Source organism: Electrophorus electricus, chromosome 1 (assembly GCF_013358815.1).
Source record: "Electrophorus electricus isolate fEleEle1 chromosome 1, fEleEle1.pri, whole genome shotgun sequence".
In the NCBI taxonomy this organism is placed as follows: Eukaryota; Metazoa; Chordata; class Actinopteri; order Gymnotiformes; family Gymnotidae; genus Electrophorus; species Electrophorus electricus.
In genome coordinates, this window is record NC_049535.1 from 4,958,992 (window position 1) to 4,981,200 (window position 22,209).

The 22,209-nt window shown below is 44.3% G+C and overlaps 1 protein-coding gene across 1 annotated transcript; it reads right to left on the minus strand.

The window, feature by feature from the left end:
• Positions 1-239: 239 nt before the first annotated feature.
• Positions 240-18,248, minus strand: nid1a (nidogen 1a). The gene is made up of 20 exons (XM_027024653.2): positions 17,928-18,248; positions 13,275-13,577; positions 12,832-13,064; positions 12,299-12,708; positions 12,022-12,159; positions 11,637-11,888; positions 10,879-11,079; positions 10,488-10,718; positions 9,293-9,430; positions 8,518-8,646; positions 8,229-8,372; positions 6,922-7,047; positions 5,766-5,996; positions 5,334-5,506; positions 3,940-4,066; positions 3,244-3,415; positions 2,829-2,986; positions 2,553-2,676; positions 1,456-1,568; positions 240-1,235 (listed from the first exon to the last, which is right to left on the minus strand). The coding sequence occupies exons 1-20, from the start codon at positions 18,129-18,131 to the stop codon at positions 1,108-1,110; spliced, it is 3,735 nt and encodes a 1,244-aa protein (XP_026880454.2). The 5' UTR covers positions 18,132-18,248; the 3' UTR covers positions 240-1,107.
• Positions 18,249-22,209: the final 3,961 nt, after the last annotated feature.

The window sequence follows — 22,209 nt, forward strand, 5'->3', positions numbered from 1 at the left end:
GCAGCGCAAGCAGCTGTAAAACGCATCCTGTGCCTTGGCACAGATAAGGTGGTGGGTGGGGCCTCATCCTTCACCAGTTGCTCATGCTAATAACCGCCTTACTCCCCTTCCCAGAAGCCATTACTCACCCTGGCGCAAAAGGTCCAAGTGATGCCCAAGGTCAGATAATCCAAACAACCGCTAATATGAGCTCACAAGTAAAAATAAAACAAAACAAAAAAACCATGTACTCTGGTCTCTTTTAAAAAAGGTTGTTTTTATTAGACAGCTGTACAGAATCTAAATGTTCTTGTGTTTACCACCCCCTGTCTCCAGCTGTGTACACAGTGCATGGATGGTAACCGTATCTGAAGCATAGATGTTGGGGGAGGAGCCAGGCCAACACTGCCCTAGGCCAGGGGGTAGGGCTAGAGGAGGGAGGGGGCAGTCCAGGTGGTCCAGACCTTGGGCATAAATTTTTGTAAACTTATTTTTACCTGAAACATATTCAAAATAGTGTCTATATTTTAGCCATTTATTTATTTACAATACAAAAAGAGAAATTTAAGAACTAAATTGAAAATAATTGTAAATATCATATTTAGTTATGTGAAAAATTAACGTAATGATAATATCCTGCCAATAACTACCAGACCACTGCCACTTGGTCCACTCTCACCCACACAGCTCTGGGAACTCAGTAACCCCTTCATTTTAGCTTTGACAGATTCCCTTGCACCAGCTCACAAGCCCTTATTCCTGGATCAGTTTAAAAACCACCACCAAACCCTCCCCCCACACACACAGTACACCCACAGTGGTTTCATCTTCTCCCTGGACTGCTTAACTCCCTGAGACCACCAACTCTTTCAGTTTACACACGACTCATACCAGTACATGGTAGCGGCTCATTTCACCTCCTCTACCCTCCCTCGTTAGTATCACATCTGCAGGATCCCAGAACTTGTGACATCGGTGGCGTTCAGTGGTTGATCTGACGTTTAATCTTTCATTTAATCACGTGGTTTTGTTTGTGCCCCCACGTGAACTGAGTGGGGGACATCTTCAAGCACAGGCAAGCCTTTCCCCCTCTGATGGCACACCTGCGGCTGCCTGGGTCAGGTGTGCTCAGAAGCTGCGGTCGCTCTCCACGCACGAGCCGTCCCCGACGTCCGGGCATCGGCAGGTAAAGCCGCCGGGGCGTGGCAGACACAGGTGGGAGCAGCCACCATTCCCCCTCGTGCAGTAGTTCTCTCCTGCATGCAAGAAATGCGACACTTTACAGTTCAGGCATGCACTGACTGGGCATCACTGCAAACAGTAATGTAGAATATGGTCCATTATACTAATGACCAACATATTAAACACAACACAAAATGAAGGAAATGCTTAAACTGGATTTCTTGATTGTGGTTCATTGTGAAAAAAGTGAAAGTGTGTAAGTAAATGACTGACTACAAACTGGAAAAGGCAAACCTTGAGGGCAGTGTGGGTAGGAGGTGGTGATGCCATATGTGCGTGATCTCTTCTGAGGCAGGAATTCGTCCACCTCTTTCACTGCCACACGGTCCACGGCAACTACAGCTTCCCTAGCAATGGTCAATGCACACAAGGACACTGGATGATGCAGTCTCCTTACAGCCATGACCATATAAATCAATTTTTCAATTGGTGGGAGTAACCTAAGCATTCATAACAGAGACCACCCATGACAATATACATGTGGTTTGTCATGGAACAAAATCTCAAGGATAGCTAAACAAACTATACGTTTGCCAAACTCTTGAGGTAGTTATGACCCCAATATCTTCAGATATCTGGTCTTGATGGTGTGATTTAGACTAGATTAGATAAACTTTATTTGCCCCATAGGGCAATTTGCCTTAGACGCTGACAGTTCCACTTCCATAAACATATAGTCATACAGATATATGCACACACGCACACACACACACACACACACACACAAATAAAAAACACAGACATCTTAAGTTCATTCCTACATTGTTCAATAAATACCGTCCCCCTACCCAATACATCTCATATCATTCTTATTTAAACAATTAATTGACAGAGGAATTAATGAGTTTTACAAGGTGCTCCGAGTCATCTTTCTGACAGCAGAAGCTGGTGTGAGAAGGATCTGAAATAATTTTTGCTGCTTGTTTGATAAGAATGTCTTGAAGACCTCTGGTAATGAGCTCTGCATACCTCCTGTGATTTTCATTGCAGTTTTTTGAAGCTGATAAATCTGTCCCTTTAGCTGTACAGGTTACCAAATTAAATATTGGCTGACACACTGCAACAAATAACGACTTCAATGTGATTTGGCAAGCCTAGTCTTGGGTAATATCCATGTAGGCTTTATCTTGCCCCAACACAAGGCTAATGTCACTTGAATCCCACAAACCCCTTTTGCAAAACTCTGTATTCACACTTCTCTCGCCAAGTCTGACTTGAGCAAAAGTTGTAGCCTACTGCATTAATTCCACAAATCAACACTCAATAGGTTAGTACAATGACATGCATAACAGAAATGTAAGAATAGTTTTATGTGGTCTTTGCCCTCATACCTTCTCCAGTCTGTGTAGTACAGGTTTCTTCCATAGGAGATGATAGCAAAGGGATACTGAATTTCATCAAGCACTTTTCTCCTCAGGTGAGTGTATTGGTCAATACATTCCACCTTGTGTGCGCCTATAGCAAAATTCAAAAACAATATTGTACATCGTAATTCTTTTATTTGATAGTGCAGTGTATCCAAAAGCTAAGATGCAAAAACTACAGTGCAGATTTGGGATGGACTACACTGCTCATTAGAGCCTTGAGAGGTGGAACGGGACCGGAACCTGCATCTGCCCAGCACAGCTGCCTGGAATAGGGGTCAAAGGTCAATCCATTGGGAAGTTGGAGGTCCTCCCTCACGAGAATGGTCCTGTCTGTGCCATCCATGTTGGACATCTCAATCTTGGGGCTGTCTCTGTTCCAGTCTGTCCAATACAGACGTCTATACAAGTGCATAGGACAGTTGATATTTGTTTTACAATACAAGACTGCATCCTCCAATGTGCGCTGCTTTGGTGGCTAGCCTTTTTTGCAAAAGTATTCATAATAGATTTTTAAATTAAGGGTCATATATTAAAATATGCAATCTTTCACAATATTTCTACATGGCCCTTAGTTGAAATAAAACTTCCAATATATGAGATTCTATGGCACAGAGAGAATGATTATATAGAAAAGTGATCTGATCCCAATGCATACCCATTGGCAGGGTCAGCAACTATGGCTCGTGGGTTCGTGAGGTCGCTGTCAAAAAGCACACGTCGATGGCGTCCTGCTAGTGTGGCCACTTCAATACGGTTCAAAATGGAGTCAGTCCAGTACATGTTTCGGGACATGTGGTCGATTGCTATTCCTTCAGGACTTTGGATATCTGTTCACATGATAGAAGACCATGAAAAAAAAATCATACAATTCTCAATAACAAACAAATTTGCCTGATTTGCCTTTAAATGTTTTATAACACTTCCTCCTTTTCCCGAAACTAAAACACTTGGTTCAGCCCATCAGCTTTTCACCAAACTCCAAGAGTAGAATCACACGGTCAGCTCACAGACAGCTCACAGACAGCTAACAGACACTATACGGGTGAATAATGGGATTGGAATTGTGATGTGCTTTGCAATATGTTAAAACACACAATCTGTAACACTATTATAGCTATTCTAACTATTATAACTATGTTAAAACACACTGTTATTTTGACAAAAATGATCTTTTTGTTGGATTATACAAATGCCATGAGTCATCCACACAAACCCAGAACACTCATCTAGATTGTCTGAGATTGGTCAGGACACTCACTTCATGCGAAGGGATAAAAAACCTCATTTGCATATCTCCACCCTCAGTGACATCAGTGCTGTGAAGGTAACTGCTGAGCAAGTGTGTGGGTACCTGTTGTAATGATGGCTGTGGGCTGGCCCCCCTGCATACTGGCCCTGCTAATGGAAGGCTGCGTGATGTCAGACCAGTACACCATCTTCTCCTCACAGTCAAAGGCCACGGCGATCACCACCCTATCCTGCAAATCGCAGATTCAACCACATCTAGACCAACCCATGGGAAACGGGCTAAATATTATTTCAAGCCTATGAGCACTGTGACCCCTGTATAGCCACAATTACTCAAATTGTTCAAAGCCAAAACAAAGACTTCAGCAACAAAACATCCGTCTTAACTCTCCTGAGTTGCCTTCTTTGTCTTATTTGACACGGCACACATTTTAAAAATGAACATTGTTTGGACCAGTATAATGCACAGCTGTGACTCACTGGCCATTGTGAGGTGACTGCAGTAAAGGCCAAGCTAATGGCACATGTCTGGTGGGAAAGCCATGGGACCATCTGAGAGGACCCTTTGGCATTCCAGAGTGGGTGTTCCACAGTCAGTAAAGAAGGAAGGAAAAGCTTTGTCTGTGGGTCAGCAGGACTTTTGCGAGACAGTCTGAAGGCGGACCTTGGATTTCCTCTCACTACTGCTCTTCTTTCCCAGTGCCAAGCAAAATGGTTAATAATATAAAAGGGTTCTGTACAGGAAGTGCAGTACTCAGACTGCAATAAGGTTTGCAAGGTTTAAAGCATGGGTTCACTTCTCTCATACTGATCTCCTACTTTATTACATTTTTAAAAAAATTCTATGTGCTATGTCTGTATTTAGTCTTTAATTCACTGTTGCAAATTTATGTCTGCACAGTTGTGCCATGTTTCTTATTAATGAATGACATGTTTTAAGAAAACAGTGCAGAGAATGCTTGAATATTTTATTTATAGCATTTAGCTGACACTTTTATCCAAAGCAACTGACAATTATAACTGAGTAGAACTTGAGCAACTGAGGGTTAAGTGCCTTGCTCAGGGGTACAACAGTGGTGGGGTTTGAACCGACAACCTTCCAATTACAAATTAAGTACCTTAACTGAACTACCACTGCCCTTTATTTGTGTATGAATGCATATGCACTAGTTTAACAATACAATAAATTGTAGTAATTGTATTAATTTGAATAAAAAATATTTGTTTATAAACATCCAGCTAAAATCTGTCTGTTGGTCAAAACCAAGTCACTATTGAAAGAGGCCACACACAGTCCAGAACTCTGGTTACAGTCAGTTGAATTCAGAGTTACAACAGTGGTGTCAGGAGTGGTGGATTATAATTGACTGTATAGAGTACAGCTAAAAGTGCGCTTAAAGAAGTGTATATTAGTGCAACTGCCAGAAAAACCACCTCAACATGGCATTTAATAGACTGGAAAGTTGTAAGGCATTTGGGTCTGGAATTCTGACTCACTGGCAGATGTAGCAAAGTTTTTGTCTCCTCTTTCCTCATGTTGTTGCCATCCAATGGGATGTGTTCGATTTTGCCACTCTGGGCAAATAGGAGATTAGTGCCTGGAGCCAGTGGACTGACTTCAGGACTGGGGGTGGGGCCAACAATGGGAGGATCCACGCCATGTTCAAAACCTACAGACAGGCAGCAAAGATCTGAAATGTATTATGACTGTCTTAAATGCGCAAACCCTCTGCCATCGTATCCTTTGCTACGGCTCTTCTTTGGAAACCGCAGCTTGGTATGCTACACTCTGCATGCAAATGACTAAGTGCTCTGTTGCCTGGACCAGATTCACCAGTCTTTAAAGCACATTACCATTACTGTGGGATATCATTACACTAGAGAACCAAACCAGGTCCTTGTGTCCAGCAGGTGTGAACCTGTGCTTACACATGGGTCTGCTGCCGGGTCCGGTCCTGCTTCCGGGGATCTCCTGGCCGTCGCGGTCCACGCACCAGCATTGTCCTGTGCCAGCGTGGCACTGCGTGGGCTCATAGGCTCCGTAGCTGTCGCACGTGGGCACGTACTGGCCCACTGAGGGACGCGGGTGGAAAAAATGCCCCCCTGAGGTAGCAGCCAGGGCTTCCTCTCTGTGACGCTCGCATCTGGTTTTCTCACGCTCTGAAGTGTGCACGCATGCACAAACACGCACACACACGCACACACACGCAATAAAGACGCTGGAGAGAAAAAAAAAACGTACGGAACAAGGAACCCACTGAAACACTGGGGAGAAGGAGCAGCTTTTGCGTCATGCCTGCTGTAGTACCGTGACAGGCGAGCAGCCCCAGGTGGTCTGGGGTGCCCCTGTTTCAGACATGACGGAATCTAGAGGGACGAAGACGCAAAGGAAGCTGCACTGTAATGACAAATAAAAGAGCAGCGTAGCACCATAATTACAATACGAGTAACCTCAACACAGAACACTTCTTCTCTCCCCAATTCCAAGAGGAGACACAAGATCATTATTTCCCTAGAGCCAAGATTCAAGTTGCTGGTGATATTCACATGCTATAAAACCTATCTATGAAACAGGACGCGGCGCACAAGGATTTCTTTGTAGCAAGAGCAAAACCCTATTTTTAACCCTAGTTACATCCATTGACAGTGGGAAAGACATTTCCTGTTTGTTGCATTCTGTGTTGGGTGTTGGAGGGAAGCAGCTGGAATAAGTGTTGGGCTGTGTGAGAGACAGGCCAGTGGACATGTCAGTGGACAGGTGAGTGATTAGACCAGTTGACAGGCCAGTGGACGCTCAGCTTAATCAGTCGTTGGAGCTAGGCCCAGGTCCAGCTGTGCTCCCTGTCAAAGCCATGTAACACATGTAGAATGATTGCACGGTGTGTGTGTGTGTGTGGGGGGGGGGGGGGGGGGGGGGGTATTTTTGTTTAACTATAACTATGTTTTTCTAGAATATTGATCGCTGGGTTTTGAGAATTGAGTAATATGATTGAAGACAAACTTCAAGGACTTCACTGTTCTCTTTTCTCTCTCTTACTGTCACATACATACAGCGCATGAAACACCGTAGAGATTCAGTACCAACCAGATTCAGATGTGCATCTAAAGCCATCGCCATGGAAGCCAGGACGACACTGGCAGGTAAAGGAGCCCTGTGTGTTGTAACAGATGGCATCTCTATGGCAATGAGCGGTTTGGCACTCATCGATGTCTGTAAAGGACAGATGAAGAAAGAGAGGGTTAAGAGAAAAACTACAAAAAAACCTACAAGTTGTCTCCATCAACTGCATCGCATATTGTTCGTGTGTTTAAATCTTGAACTTTATCTCCCTTGAGTCCACAACATGGCTAAGAGAGTTTCCATGTTTCTTAAATAGCTGGTCATATGCATTATTGCTTAGCATTTATGGGGAAATAAAGAACCAAATTCAGTCTAAGGCAACATATGGATTTGTACAGATACTACTAACAAGTGTAACTGCAACTAAAATTTGTTTTGCATTATTTATTTAAATAACTTCATGTAGATTTCATATTTTGCCTTGTATTTCTCAGAAAAAACATATAAATAATAAAAATAATTTCATGTTCAATATCTTAATCTATGTTTGGGTAAGAATAAAAATTAAATCAGTAAAACAATCACACCACTGGACATGCTCTTTTCCATTTACACAGGCTTGTGTCTGCAAATCTTCTTCACAACAACATAATTTCAGCACAGAGTATAAACTCATGTTGGGCCCAGTCCAGAAGAAGCCATTAGCAATGAGGGGGAAAACGCTAAAAAACCAAAACGAGCAGCTGTGGAGCCTCGGCTCTGATTGTTCTCTGTCATGCTCAGAGCACTTCCTGTCCCACGGGACCCCTGCTGCAGAGTGGAGGAGCGCACACCCACGCAAAGCCTTCAGTGCTTCAGGACACTGTATTACTGGCCTTATCTGGCCAGAGTTCAGCGAGAGGCCAGCAGGAGGTTCGCCACGGCTGACCGAAAAAGCGCCGTTAACAGCACTATGAGTCTCGAATGCTGGTCTGCACCAAAAGGGTTTCTGAAGCAGTTTTTGGTTGTCCGCTTCACACTCGTTGCAGGGGACGGATTCACTTCCAGTTAATTAAAGCTTGAAACCATACTGATATTGCAGGGCGCACATCTCACAATCTGTCAGTATTTGGTCTCAGGCCATCCTGGTGTTTTTACCCTGCACGTCTACGTTTCGCACACCGACTGAACGTGTAGAGGCCCAGCATGCTTAAGGATCTTGTCAACAGAGAAGCTTCCAGTACAAAAACAATGCAATATCTAAAAGTATACTTCCTATCTGTAAAACAGCTGAACTTCTCAATCTCAACATTTCCTTTATGAGAAACCCAGGTGTGGGTAGGACACAGTACCCTGACAGGCCCGGCCGTCTCCCGAGAAGCCTGGGAGACAGGTGCAGATGTAGGAGGATCTGACTGTGTAGGTGCAACGTGCACGCTCCGGAACGTCACAGTCGTGAGTCCCCCTCTGGCAGTGATCGATGGGATGATCCACTTCTACAAGAAAAGGGGACATGCTGTCAAGTATTGACCAAAAGAAACTTTTCGTTCAGATGATTTATTTTCAAATGACTGTTGGAAGTGATACACTTTGTATTTGTAAAATATGTACAAATAATATAATTCATAGCACTGCACTTACGGATACAGGTATGCCCATCGCTGGTAAACTGGTAGCCCTCTATACATTCACATCGGAAAGTGCCAGGCTGATTGTTACAGATAGCATGGGCCCCACAGATTCCAGGGGTTTCCCTACATTCATCAACATCTAAGAGATAAATGACATAAAATACATAAGTTATTTTAAATGAAAAATTAGCTTACCCTTTAGCACGAATGTGCTACATTCTCCCTGTTGAAATTTTATTGTGCTTAAAGTTTTCTTTTAATTTCTACTGCATTTGAAACATGAATGAACCCTCACACTCATGTTTTGGAAGACTACAATCCTCAAATCTTTTGGGAGAGAGATGTTATATTTTTAAAACCTCCTTTCCCTACAGTAGTGCGTTTCCCCATATACAGCATACACAGTCAGTAATGTCCCTACAGTAGAACTTCACTTTGTACATTATCACTTTTTTGTAAGCCCCAAATTCAGCCCGAAATGTCAAATCAGAAACAAACATCCCTAGAAAACATACAGGTTCCAAATACATGGTGTCTAGGTTTTCAAAAAGGATTTCATACTTACCAGCTTATCACAAACAATAAACATTGTAAGCACACAAAATCTTAAAGCCTTACACAATTGTTCACATCATCTACAGAGAAGAGCACAACCCGTGACTGTCATCTCGAATATGGTATTGCGTATTAGAAACATTTTTAATAAGAAATCCAAAAATGCTGTTACTAGAACTGCATTGGCATACACGTGAGGCGTGTGCGACCGATGGGTGGGTGGAGCTTACCGTAGCACGCGCGCCCATCCCCCGTGAATCCTGTGGCACACTCGCATGTGAACTGGGTTCCCTGGCCTGGTCGGCAAGCTGCATTGGTGTCGCATCCATGTCTCCCAGTGAAACAAGGGTTCTGCTGAGGAGTTCCACCTGAAATAACATCCGTAATCATTTCAAACCAGTCTGCAAAGAAAATGAAGAGGATAACAGGATTTCCTAAAAATAGAATTCAGCGGTTTGGTGGGTCATTACTACAGTTTCCATTCTATTTTCTGGCCTCCAGGTAATATCTTGATGACAATATTGAATAACATTGTATTGTATGATCTTGTTTGCCTTTAGGCCAGTTCAATATTGACTCAAAGGAAAATTGACTTTATTGAACAAATCACGTTTTTCTGTAATCAGTGGATGAAATGTTTTGGTATTTTTAAGTCCAAAACCCTGATCACACCCCGACCAGAAAAAAGCCAGCCCCGCTGAATAAGCACTATGATGCGAGCAGCCTCCCCGGTGCCGGAATCAGACGGCAGGGCGGCCGCGAGCCAGCTGCTTATTGCGGTGCCCGTTTGAAGCCTTGGCCCAACCAAGCCTCCCCACAGGGAGCCCACCACAGACCTCTTTGGCCCTAAACCCCAGCTGAGTAGGTCTGCTTACATGAACTGGCCCCCACTTGCTTGGCTGACTCCACAGTCTCCTTATCGCCCACCCTCCACCGCAGGTCTGACCCAAGCACACAGATACTAACACACACGTCACACACTGACCCTCCAACCCCCCCTCCCCAACAAGCACATACACTAATAGAGATGAACACAGACATGCAGGCATGGACAAAGACATTTTAAGTAAATTGAAGCAGGATGCTTTGTTAGTTTTTGCAACCTCTGTGAGTAATGAAGGTTTTCCTGAGTGTGACGGCAGGAAATCAGACACATTGACATTGAAGGAATCCTTTATTTCTGAGCACAGACCTAGGCCTAACAATGTTTTCCCATCCTTAATATACAGTACAGCCAAAAAAACCTCTGCCATCTAAATACTTTATTGGCTAATTAGACATAGATACCAATAAACCCGTAGGGAAATGCACTCCCACACCAAATGCACTCCCACAGCATTAGGGGTGACCACACCAAGTCACTGCAGGGGTGCAGAACAATGCCTGGGGAACAGGCTTCTAGAATGAGGCCAGGCTCTCACTTACTGATGGAGCCAATCTTGTTGCTCATGGCGTAGCGGATGAGCTGGTCGGTGGCATCATACATGACGAAGACCTGGTCCACGCTGAGCTGTTGGCTGGACGGGACCGAGAGCGCCGCGTCGTTGTGGGGACAGCCCTGGAAGCTGATACTCTGCCTCCACAGGTAGGAGCGGGTGTGCACGAAACCATCAGGGAGACTCACTGTGTATTCCCGGGTAGAGGAGGACGTGATCACTGAGGAGAGAAGAGTGCACGAGAGAGAGTGTGGCTAAGTAGGAAGCAGATGTTTTACTTATAGCTCAGCCACGAGGAAACGCTCATAGCAGGCCATATGTTTTGAATTGCACGGCTGCAGCAAGACGGTCCCGGCAGGTCCCCAGACAAGCACACTCACGGTTACTGGAGTACTGGTAGATCTCGGAGTAGCGGTCGATCTCGACAGTGGCACTGGGGGGCACCTGGGGGATCTGCCCCTCCAACTGAGTCGTGACCACCAGGTGATCATGCTCGTCGATTCCTTTGAACTCCTGGCTGATGGTCAGCTTCTCCCCGCCCGGCTGAAACGTCACTTCGGCCTGCCGGGTGAACACCCCTCCTGCAGAGAGAGGCGCGGCGACGTGGGATGTTAGGATCTAAAGCGTGACGTTGAGCATGTTGCGTCTGCTTCAAAGAAGCCCTGGTTCTGTGGAATAATGAGTCAGCCGGAAGTAATGTGCTAGAACAACATTAGAGAGACTACAATGAATTCACAGACATCGTTCATGTGTGCTGTACAGTGCTGAAAAATGAGCAGAATTCAAAACAATTACTTGATCTTTTCAGTCCACCATTTCCACTTGTAAAAAAAAAAAAAAAACTGAAAAAATTGTCAATTATTTACTGCATAAAAGTAATTCTACAAACATGAATTCCAAGAAGACAATAAGTCTCACTGCTGTTTTGAACAGAAGAATCTCTAATGTAAGGCATAAATGGATCTGGTCTTTGGCCATTTTGCCAGATGTCTGTTACGATATAAATTTTAATGACAGGATGGTTTTTAGATTTTGTTTTTTTTAGATGTGTACGGAATTGCACAGACTGATGTATACAACTGCACAGACTGATTATGGAACTACACAGACTGATGTATAGTGTACAGTCTCCTCTTACCAATGATACTGAAGCCATTCTCATATCCCGGCTGCTCCAGGGCAAAGGCCCAGCCGATCACCCCTCCAAGCGAGGCCAGGGGCTGCAGGGAGGGCCCGATGCTGTCTGGGATGCTGCTGATGGCGACATAGGCTCGCCCATCATTGGCTACCACATACGAGTGCAAGTCATTGTTGGCAAACTCCACTGGAGACGTCATGTTGCCGACATAGAGCCGACCACTGACTTTCCCGTTCATCCTCTGGGGCTTGCCTGTAAATTGGGACATAAGGTCATCTCGCTTGGGGTCGATGCTGCACCCCATGTCCCCGTACCACCAAAGGACATTTTAATATGAAAGAATGGACCAAGTCTATGAAAGTTGTCAGTGTTGAGATGAGCCTACCGTCAGCAACACAGTCCTTCCCATTGCCATAAAACCCAGGTTTACAATGGCAGCAGTAGCCACTGGCATAATCTCTGCAGTCCGCAAAATGTGAGCACTTTTGCCTGTTGTTGGAGCACGTCTCAAAGTAGGAAAAAACTGCAAAAATCAAGAGGCAAAAAACCTTTCGGGTCAAAAACTAAAAAAGTGAAAGGCAACAGAGTAACGGCACTACCAGAGTTATGTAGAAGCTCACAGTATACATCAATATAGTCATCTTATGCTTTCTGTCTCTCACCATTAACATTTAAATCTTCTTCCTGCTCGTCCACAATCACCACTTGGGAGTAGATTGGTTGGGACCGGGTCTGATGAGGGGGCTGCGGGTTGCTTGCCTGGGGGTTGGAGGCTTTGGGTTGAATCTCTGACTTTTCTGGCTGAAAATGAGGGGGATGCAGAGGCCCCGGTTGCCAGTTTAAAGAGGGATTGTCTGTAGAGGGTATTTCTGGAAAGGGGGTTTCTTGTTCGTCTGGTGGATAATCTTGGGTCAGGAGACTTTCAGAGATTATGGATTCTGGGACCTCAGAGACACTAGGTTCTGGCACACCCTCTTCTGGGGTCACAACCTGGCCAGGTGTGATGGAGCTGTCAGGAGCAGAAGAGCCGATCTCGTATACCCATAAACCAGGCCTGCCTGAATTAGTAAGTCTAAAGGGACAAGAAAGAAAACATCACATATGCTTATTTTCAGTCCTGTTACATCAGAAGCTTCAGAATTACCAGCCAATTAAAAACCCACAAGATGCATGAATGAAGCATATAAACACTTACTCTGTGAGGTCTTTGATTGAGTCCTCATCATCAGTGGTGATGCGATAGTAGGGCCCCTGTACACTATTCCAAGAGAACCAGCTCTTAATTGCACCTTTGCTAAAGCCTGCCTCAACAGGCTCATTCGCACCTTCTATGTGTGTGGAGAAGAATTGAATATCATCTTTTGGGTAGAGCAGGATGGCATAGGTGGACATCTCCATGGACGTTAAGACCAGCTGGAAGGTGTTTCTCTGCAAGAGGTCATAAGGATTTTATTAGTTTCTCTTCAACAGGAAGCTAACTGACATAAGCAACAGACATATTTTCAAGTGCAAAATAGATTTGCAGACAATGTGTCTGTTGTTGGAAGGCTGGTATGTTCTTTTAGGTAAAAACTGAGAAAGACAGACATAAAACAGCTCTTTAAAGTGATTGAACTGATTGCGTGTCTAAGGACTTGCCTGTTTGATGCTTCCATCTCCTCTTTCTGGAGCTCCTTGTGGAGCTACTTTCTCCCATGTCACGATGACAGCATGGGTGGGCTCCACCTCGTCCTCGTTTGGAAAAGCCTGGCTGATCTGCTCAGCGATCTTCTGCAATATGTCAGGACTGGTGTCCTGTCTGACGTAGACCTTCCCGATCCCGTCACTAGTGTCCAGGTCCCCAAGGAAAGCTGCTATGATGCTGAAGCTGGCAGGCATGTTCCCCAAATACTCTGACTCTGCCAGAGGTTTAGCCGTAGACACAAAGCCATTTGTGTTGACCTGCAGAGCAAACGTTAGAAGGCTTGAGTTTTTCTTCCATTAGCAGCAGTCAGCCTGAATATGAGGAGCGACTGGCGGTGCCACAAAATGACATTCTGATTTAAGAGCTGCATCTCCTAAAGGTGCTTGAGGTTAGAAACCTCAGCCTTTAAGCACAGTGTCATCACATATACATCTGTGCTGAACACTACAAAGGTCTGCCAGATCCAGCATCTATTTCCATGCTTTTTTAACTGTAAATGTGGCATTTTGGAAACCAGGTTCATGGACCTTTTTAACATTTCATGTTTGTCTGCATATGTGTTAGTTGCCAAGGCAACTGCAGCTGGGAAAATCCCATGCTGATTCATGGCATGATTTTAGAAAATTACTACAGTTAAGGGAGTAGGCATAATCTCAGAGAACAAAGGAGTTTCTGTTTCTTTAGAATGTCCTGAGGACTACAGTGACCATCACTGACATTTTCACACTAACATGATAGGAAGGGGGAACTTTTAGAGAATGCGGAAGAAAATCTAATATCATTTATAGCTGATAATATAACATTGTCAAATCAGCACCTCACACACTGCCAATGTCAATGAGGAACAATGAGGAAAGTTTCACACCAGCCTACCATTTAAGAACAAGCCCACATGACCAGTCTCTTGGCTCCTGGTATTAGTCAACCAAATAAACAAGTCCCTTGCATTTCGCAAGCATCATTACGTATCATTATTAACATCAAGCTAATGTGCATGAAAGAAATCCAGCAGACTGTCTGCGCTCCAGCTGTTTCCAAGAAAGAAAGAAAAATTTATTCAGTATAACGCTCTGAATACATTAAAGTAAAAACTCTGGACACAGTGAAGTAGACAGCTGTGAACACAGTGAACTAGAAGGCTGTGAACACTGTAGATGGCTGTGAACACAGTGAACTAGAAGGCTGTGAACACTGTAGACGGCTGTGAACACAGTGAACTAGAAGACTGTGAACACTGTAGACGGCTGTGAACACAGTGAACTAGAAGGCTGTGAACACTGTAGACGGCTGTGAACACAGTGAACTAGAAGGCTGTGAACACTGTAGACGGCTGTGAACACAGTGAACTAGAAGGTTGTGAACACTGTAGACGGCTGTGAACACAGTGAACTAGAAGGTTGTGAACACTGTAGACGGCTGTGAACACAGTGAACTAGAAGGTTGTGAACACTGTAGACGGCTGTGAACACAGTGAACTAGAAGGTTGTGAACACTGTAGATGGCTGTGAACACAGTGAACTAGAAGGCTCTGAACACATTAAAGTAGAAGGCTATGAAGTGATGCTGATTATAGCCCTAATGTGCTCTGCTGGAGTGACAGAAGTCTGTTTGTGCAGGAGTCTTTCCTACAAGCTCAAGTGTGTGAAGGACAGAAGCAGCTGCGAAGCAGCACATACAGCAACCCACACATTCCAAATTTTTCAGTGCTAGTGTGACGGGGAGCCGTGCTTTGTGCAGTGTTAGCGAAGCAAATGGCACGAATGAAAGGCATAGAGAGCTCCGGAGATGGGAGGGAGGGGAGAAAGAAATTCTCGGGTCGGTTTGGGAAGCGGAACTAACGCAACACACCTCAGCTACGCTCGTCCTCGCTGGACGTTAAATGTGCAAGCTGTGAAGATATGTGAGGAATCTGAAGCATGTCCTTAAAAACACCAATTCCATATAACAGGCAACTGCAAGATCCTGTCTTACGGAGGAAGACAGATACCCATTCCAGACTGGCAAACATACCCAAGATAACACCTGGTGTTTCTGTGGCATTTTATCCAAAGAGCTGTATGTGAGTAAAAACCTTACAAGCTTGAATATACACACAGCTTGCAGCACAAGCCTTTTTTCATGGCATTAGCCATTGTTACATAACAGCTCCAAATACCAGAAGGCAAGAACATAGATTGTTACTGACCCTGACCCTCACAATGGGGCACATGCAAAGAATTCACCCATGACCCCCTAATCAATCCCCTGCTCCTATTGGTCAGCTCTCTGGGGGCTGAGGTAGGCCAGTGAACCTGCATGGATTCGGGGGAGGGTCTTATTACTATCTACCTCAACGCGACACAAACTACAAACCTCAACTAATTCGCAATTCAGCAAAAGCACACAATCTTCTACTTACACCATCCAGTACAACAAGGAGTCTGCACTCTTCATGCAGCCCACAAGGTACCATGGAAGTAAACCTCTTAGACAAGCAATTGTAACATGTGTTTTCAATTTGATTGATTGGCACAAAATTCAAGCAGGTTTGGCTCACCAGTGGAAAATGAATGGCCCTCAAGGAACCGGAAGAAGTACTGATAGAGAACTAACCATAATTTTAGAGAGAGAAGAGCAGAAACCAGAACCACTATGGATTGCCTTTGATGAATACAAGAAATACAAGAATACAAGAAACTTCAGGCAAGAGTTCAACGGTTCATTCAGTGCCAAAGAATAGTGCAAAATGACACAGGGTTGTCAATCTGCACAAAACAAAGGCACTTGAGATGAAGCAGAGCTCATCTAAAAGCCCCCTTTGTTCCATATCTATGTAGCTTCCCCCAACCAGTGTAGCAAGCTCCTCCATGCCCACATAAACATATTCGTTATGGGGTATCAAAGACAAAATATGATCCCAGATTACCACCCCAACTGATCCCACATTATGTTTGGCAATGTGATTTATAAGACTGAACAGACCACACTGGGATCCATCAAAGCTGTGTGACGGGGTGGGCGCCAGACAATGAACACACAGCGTCGACTTCCCGCTGAATCAGAGGACTAACTTCGACATGTAGCCCAAATAACACACACCACGTACACATGATGGTGAATTTACACAAGGCTGTGGAAAACAGCACCCACAGCATGGGACAGACTTTATTCCTTTGAGTCAGTTTGGGATCTGTTTATTCAAAGAATTTGGAAACTCAATTAGACATAATTAACCCTGAACCATGACCATTTGTGAGCCTGATCAAGAAGCAGAGTGCTTCTTAAACCCGATTTGAGTTTATCTGATTTGCAAGATCAAGCTCTCCACCCAGTGCCAAACAATGGACGCGGATGGGACCTCGTCACGGGCTGAGATGGCAAAATCCTGTCTCGCTTAAACAAGTGGGGGGGTCACATGGCATTGAGAACGTTAATGAAGATATGGCACAAGGCCATGAGGGTTGGGGGTGTTTGTGTATTTGCACTACAATCAGTAAACACAAGAGGAGTGTGAAAGGTCAAACACTGACAGAGGTGCTGTTCTGATGATGTTTAGTGGTAGTATTAAAGCAACAGATCAGCAGAAAAGTGCATTTGCAGATTGGTCGTAGTGTGACGGTGTTCCAAATGTCCAACACTTGCAGTGAACGTGGGAAACCAGGGTTGAGATTCTTCTCCCATGAAGCTCAGAGTCTAGGATGGACAGCCTCAGCTGCGCTGAAATGACTCTAGTGACTAACCACTCCATCTATGGTCTATGAAGGCAACTGACATTGAGAATAAATATTTAGGTCTTTTCTTCATGACTGTTTTCCTTTTCCTGGGACTTTTTTAATGCCGAGATAGAGAGGAAGTGGGAGAGACAAAGAGACAGAGAGAGAGACAGAGAGACAGAGAAAGAAAGAAGGCCTATGGCTTTAAGAATTCCATGTATCAGATAATGAATTGACCAGCATTCCAATATAAGGCAACAGTCTTCATTCAACACATAACATTATTTTACAATTGCGCAAATTTCATTGGCACGCAGCTCCATTCTGCAGACTCAAGAGATTAGAGGCCTCACGGTGCACGTAGTGTGTGCTCCCTGATCCACAAACATCTGGAACTTTCACAAACCAGCATTACCTCTCAACTCAGTGTGTTACCACAAAGCACACATTCTCCCTTTGATCAATGCACATGTGAAAGTAATTGAGTGCAGTGGATTCCTGTGCATTCCTCTGCAGGCTGATGTCTTATATTAGGGTTTGACAGGGTATGTCTCACCAAGGTTAATAGAACACATGGAATAACTGATGCCATGACTAGCCCAGTTCGTGAGATAATCATGCCTACGCTCAGAGGGCTCATCCGTTCCACTATTCGGGTTATTTATAAAGGATTTTAGACCGCGTGAATGAACATACGGCTCTGAAAAACATTTTTAATGCTCCATTTATTCACTGATTTTTATTAACCAAGAAGTGGATGGACATACGGCTCTGAAAAACATTTTTAATGCTCCATTTATTCACTGATTTTTATTAACCAAGAAGTGGATGAATTATTTATTTCTTTTTGGTATACAATACTTTTAAACGATTGTCGACTGCATTCTGTAAATAAAAACGAAAAATAATACTTACGTAAACAGTGTCAAATCTGCCATCGAAGAAATACAAAGACTGGTCTAATGTAATTTCCTGAGATATGTCCGTCCCACTCTCAAGAACCTGATCACCGAATTGAACTCCGTAATCGAAGAGGTCGCTTCGACTCAAGCAGCTCACCGACACAGCTAAAACAAGAAGGTGTATCCAAACAACGGGAGACGGTAAAAAAGAGCCCATCGCCAAAACCTCATATACATGTGCTGTCCAGTTTTCCAAATTGACTCCGGGTTTACCCCTACACAATGAAACTTTACGCCCAGAATAACGGGAGTGCAGGAGGCGTCCCAAGAAGTTCACTGTATGGGGGAGGGTGATGTCGAGAGGGGTGGAGGGCAATGTCGGATTCTTTTCCACAGCTCAGTCCTGTGCTATCGTGCGCCCTGCGTATAACCGTAACGTTACTTTAAAAAGTCCAGTTAGTCTTCTTTTGGAATTCCAATTATTTAATGTTTCCAAAATTGTGGGACTTAATTTTTTTTATTCCACCCACCCACAAATTAACCCAGTGGGAGAAAAGAAGCTTTAGCTAACGTAGATGTAATACTGTAAGTTTTGCCTACTGCACACATTTTAAGACCGTTTCAAAACCTGTCCTGCCGTACTTCAAGGTCCCGCAGCCAATGCCGTAATGGCACTGCTTGAGAGAGCCGGTCATTATTAGAGGTGGATAGTGATGGTCATTATTAGGGCGTGTAGTGAATGTCATTATTAGTACGGGTAGTGATGGTCATTATTAGAGGTGGATAGTGATGGTCATTATTAGGGCGTGTAGTGAATGTCATTATTAGTACGGGTAGTGATGGTCATTATTAGGGCGTGTAGTGATGGTCATTATTAGGGCGTGTAGTGATGGTCATTATTAGGGCGGGTAGTGATGGTCATTATTAGGGGCGTGTAGTGATGGTCATTATTAGGGCGTGTAGTGATGGTCATTATTAGGGGCGGGTAGTGATGGTCATTATTAGGGGCGTGTAGTGATGGTCATTATTAGGGGCGGGTAGTGATGGTCATTATTAGGGCGGGTAGTGATGGTCATTATTAGGGGCGTGTAGTGATGGTCATTATTAGGGGCGGGTAGTGATGGTCATTATTAGGGGCGTGTAGTGATGGTCATTATTAGGGGCATGTAGTGATGGTCATTATTAGGGCGTGTAGTGATGGTCATTATTAGGGCGTGTAGTGATGGTCATTATTAGGGGCAGGTAGTGATGGTCATTATTAGGGCGTGTAGTGATGGTCATTATTAGGGGCAGGTAGTGATGGTCATTATTAGGGCGTGTAGTGATGGTCATTATTAGGGCATGTAGTGATGGTCATTATTAGGGGCGGGTAGTGAATGTCATTATTAGGGCGTGTAGTGATGGTCATTATTAGGGCGTGTAGTGATGGTCATTATTAGGGGCGGGTAGTGAATGTCATTATTAGGGGCTGGTAGTGATGGTCATTATTAGTACGGGTAGTGAATGTCATTATTAGGGCGTGTAGTGATGGTCATTATTAGGGCATGTAGTGATGGTCATTATTAGGGCGGGTAGTGATGGTCATTATTAGTACGGGTAGTGATGGTCATTATTAGTACGGGTAGTGATGGTCATTATTAGGGCGTGTAGTGATGGTCATTATTAGGGCGTGTAGTGATGGTCATTATTAGGGCGTGTAGTGATGGTCGTTATTAGGGCGTGTAGTGATGGTCATTATTAGGGCATGTAGTGATGGTCATTATTAGGGCATGTAGTGATGGTCATTATTAGGGCATGTAGTGATGGTCATTATTAGTACGGGTAGTGAATGTCATTATTAGTACGGGTAGTGAATGTCATTATTAGGGCGTGTAGTGATGGTCGTTATTAGGGCGGGTAGTGATGGTCGTTATTAGGGGCGTGTAGTGATGGTCGTTATTAGGGCGTGTAGTGATGGTCATTATTAGGGGCTGGTAGTGATGGTCATTATTAGGGCATGTAGTGATGGTCATTATTAGGGGCGGGTAGTGAATGTCATTATTAGGGGCGTGTAGTGATGGTCATTATTAGGGCGGGTAGTGATGGTCGTTATTAGGGGCGTGTAGTGATGGTCATTATTAGGGCGTGTAGTGATGGTCATTATTAGGGCGTGTAGTGATGGTCATTATTAGGGGCTGGTAGTGATGGTCATTATTAGGGCATGTAGTGATGGTCATTATTAGGGCATGTAGTGATGGTCATTATTAGGGCGGGTAGTGAATGTCATTATTAGGGCGTGTAGTGATGGTCGTTATTAGGGGCGGGTAGTGAATGTCATTATTAGGGACGGGTAGTGAATGTCATTATTAGGGACGGATAGTGAATGCCATTATTAGGGTGGATAGTGATGGTCGATATTAGGGGCAGGTAGTGATGGGTGTTGGGGCCTCTTTGTTGTGACTAATAAATATTATTGGTCATTTCAATTTTAAGTTTACAAAACCTAACTGCATACAAGTAGTAAACAGCAGAACAGATTCTTGCTCTAAAAATGTGACCCAGAATAAGAGAAAAAATAGTAACTCTAGTCACCTGCATAAATGTCGAGATAAAGGTTTATTTATGTCTACTTGCTCAGCAGATTAAAAGAAGGGCAAAGACATAACAACTGAACCGCACGCTTGAAGGACACAAGGGAGTGGAAATCTCTAGCTCGTCCATGTCACAAGATCCCACGTGATGCTATCACCTGGAGTGTGTGTAGTCCTCCTCGGAGGGTGAATACGCTCCCTTTGGGATATATACGGGTGGATAGCTAAGCGTGGTACAGCCATTGAGATTTTAATGCCACTGATTTGGATTAACTCACATCATTCATGACCATCCAAGTGTAGTGCTTAGAATCAGTCACATTGCACTTCATTTGATTCCACAAGAAAGCGACACTGAAAGTAGACTTAATTAATTGCATTTGCATTTATGATGATTTTTGAAATTGTGGCAAAACAGCAACGGTTAGTTTTTAATGTTAGTGAATGAAAAATGCATAAAAATCAACATTAAATGTTAACCCCACGCAAATATGAAAATATGAGAGAAAAGGAAAGAGAGGGAGACAGAGAAAGAGAAATATTGTTTGTAAAGAGAGACTTGGCGTACGGCTGACAGGCGAGCCACGGTTTACACAATTAAATTGTGTAACTGGCTTGCATAAATATAGTTGGTCTATAATAATTTGTTTTGGTTTTTTTTGCATATAGATTTTGGGCTTGGACCACATTAATCCACTTTAATATTGCATTCAGTTTCTTTCTTGCTCACTGTCTTCGCCCTCTTTGTATCAAATTTGAGCCAAGAGTTTTACTTTCTGTTCCTGAACATGCAGTGGTGTTTCATTGTTGACCCTTGTATAGCTCACTTGTATCGCCTTGTATCGCCACCTTACGGTCAACAATGGAATTACAATGTGTGATGCAATTGTTGGGGGCTCAGCATCCTTTGATATGGAAAATGCTCTCAGAGGCATCACTCATCTCTAGAGGAACAGATCCATGGCAGCAAACTATGGCAAGAATCCATACCAACGCACGCAGACTCGGACACTCACACATACACAAGGATGGAGGAGTATTTGCCATTTTCGCCTCTCTTTGTCTCAGCCTCCCTGCCTGCCTGAATAGCTCCACCAATGACAAGCTCCACATCCGGATCATGTGCTCCTGGTCCTCTCTGCACACCACAGCAGGAAGCCATGCTTATTCTTTTTATATCCTCCTCCTCCTCTCTGCCTCACCATCCCTCCCTCCCTCCCTCCTTTTCCACCTCCTCCCTGTTCATCGTTCTCTCTCTCTCTCTCTCTCTCTCTCTCTCTCTCTCTCTCTATATCCCCCCCCCCCCCCCGTTCATAGGTGGAGACTGCAAGTCGCGCAGGTACGTCTGCATGCAGGGCCGAGATGGGCGGAAGATCCGACGAATGGAAGCGCGGCAGAAACGGCGGCTTTGGAGGTGTCCCTTTTACTGGCGAGGCTTCACCTTAACGAGCTAAAGACACAGGCAGGGAGCGGCAAAGGCGTTAAGGAAAAGACAGCGCGTGTGTGTGTGAGGGGGAGAGAGAGAGAGAGAGAGAGAGAGAGAGAGAGACTGTATGTGTGTGAGGGGGGGGGAGAGAGAGAGAGAGAGAGAGAGAGAGAGAGAGACTGTATGTGTGTGAGAGAGAGAGAGAGAGAGAGACTGTATGTGTGTGTGAGAGAGAGAGAGAGAGAGAGAGAGAGAGAGAGAGAGAGAGAGAGAGAGAGAGACTGTATGTGTGTGAGTGA

What these genes read in the sequence shown, in the direction of transcription:
- nid1a (XM_027024653.2), bottom strand. Translation starts at nt 18,131, where the DNA reads ATGGGCTCTTTTTTACCGTCTCCCGTTGTTTGGATACACCTTCTTGTT. An exon ending in TCAATCAAAGACCTCACAGA is followed by an intron (nt 12,709 to 12,831) that starts GTAAGTGTTTAT and finishes TTGTCCCTTTAG; the next exon opens with ACTTACTAATTCAGGCAGGC. An exon ending in AGAAGATTTAAATGTTAATG is followed by an intron (nt 12,160 to 12,298) that starts GTGAGAGACAGA and finishes TGATTTTTGCAG; the next exon opens with TTTTTTCCTACTTTGAGACG.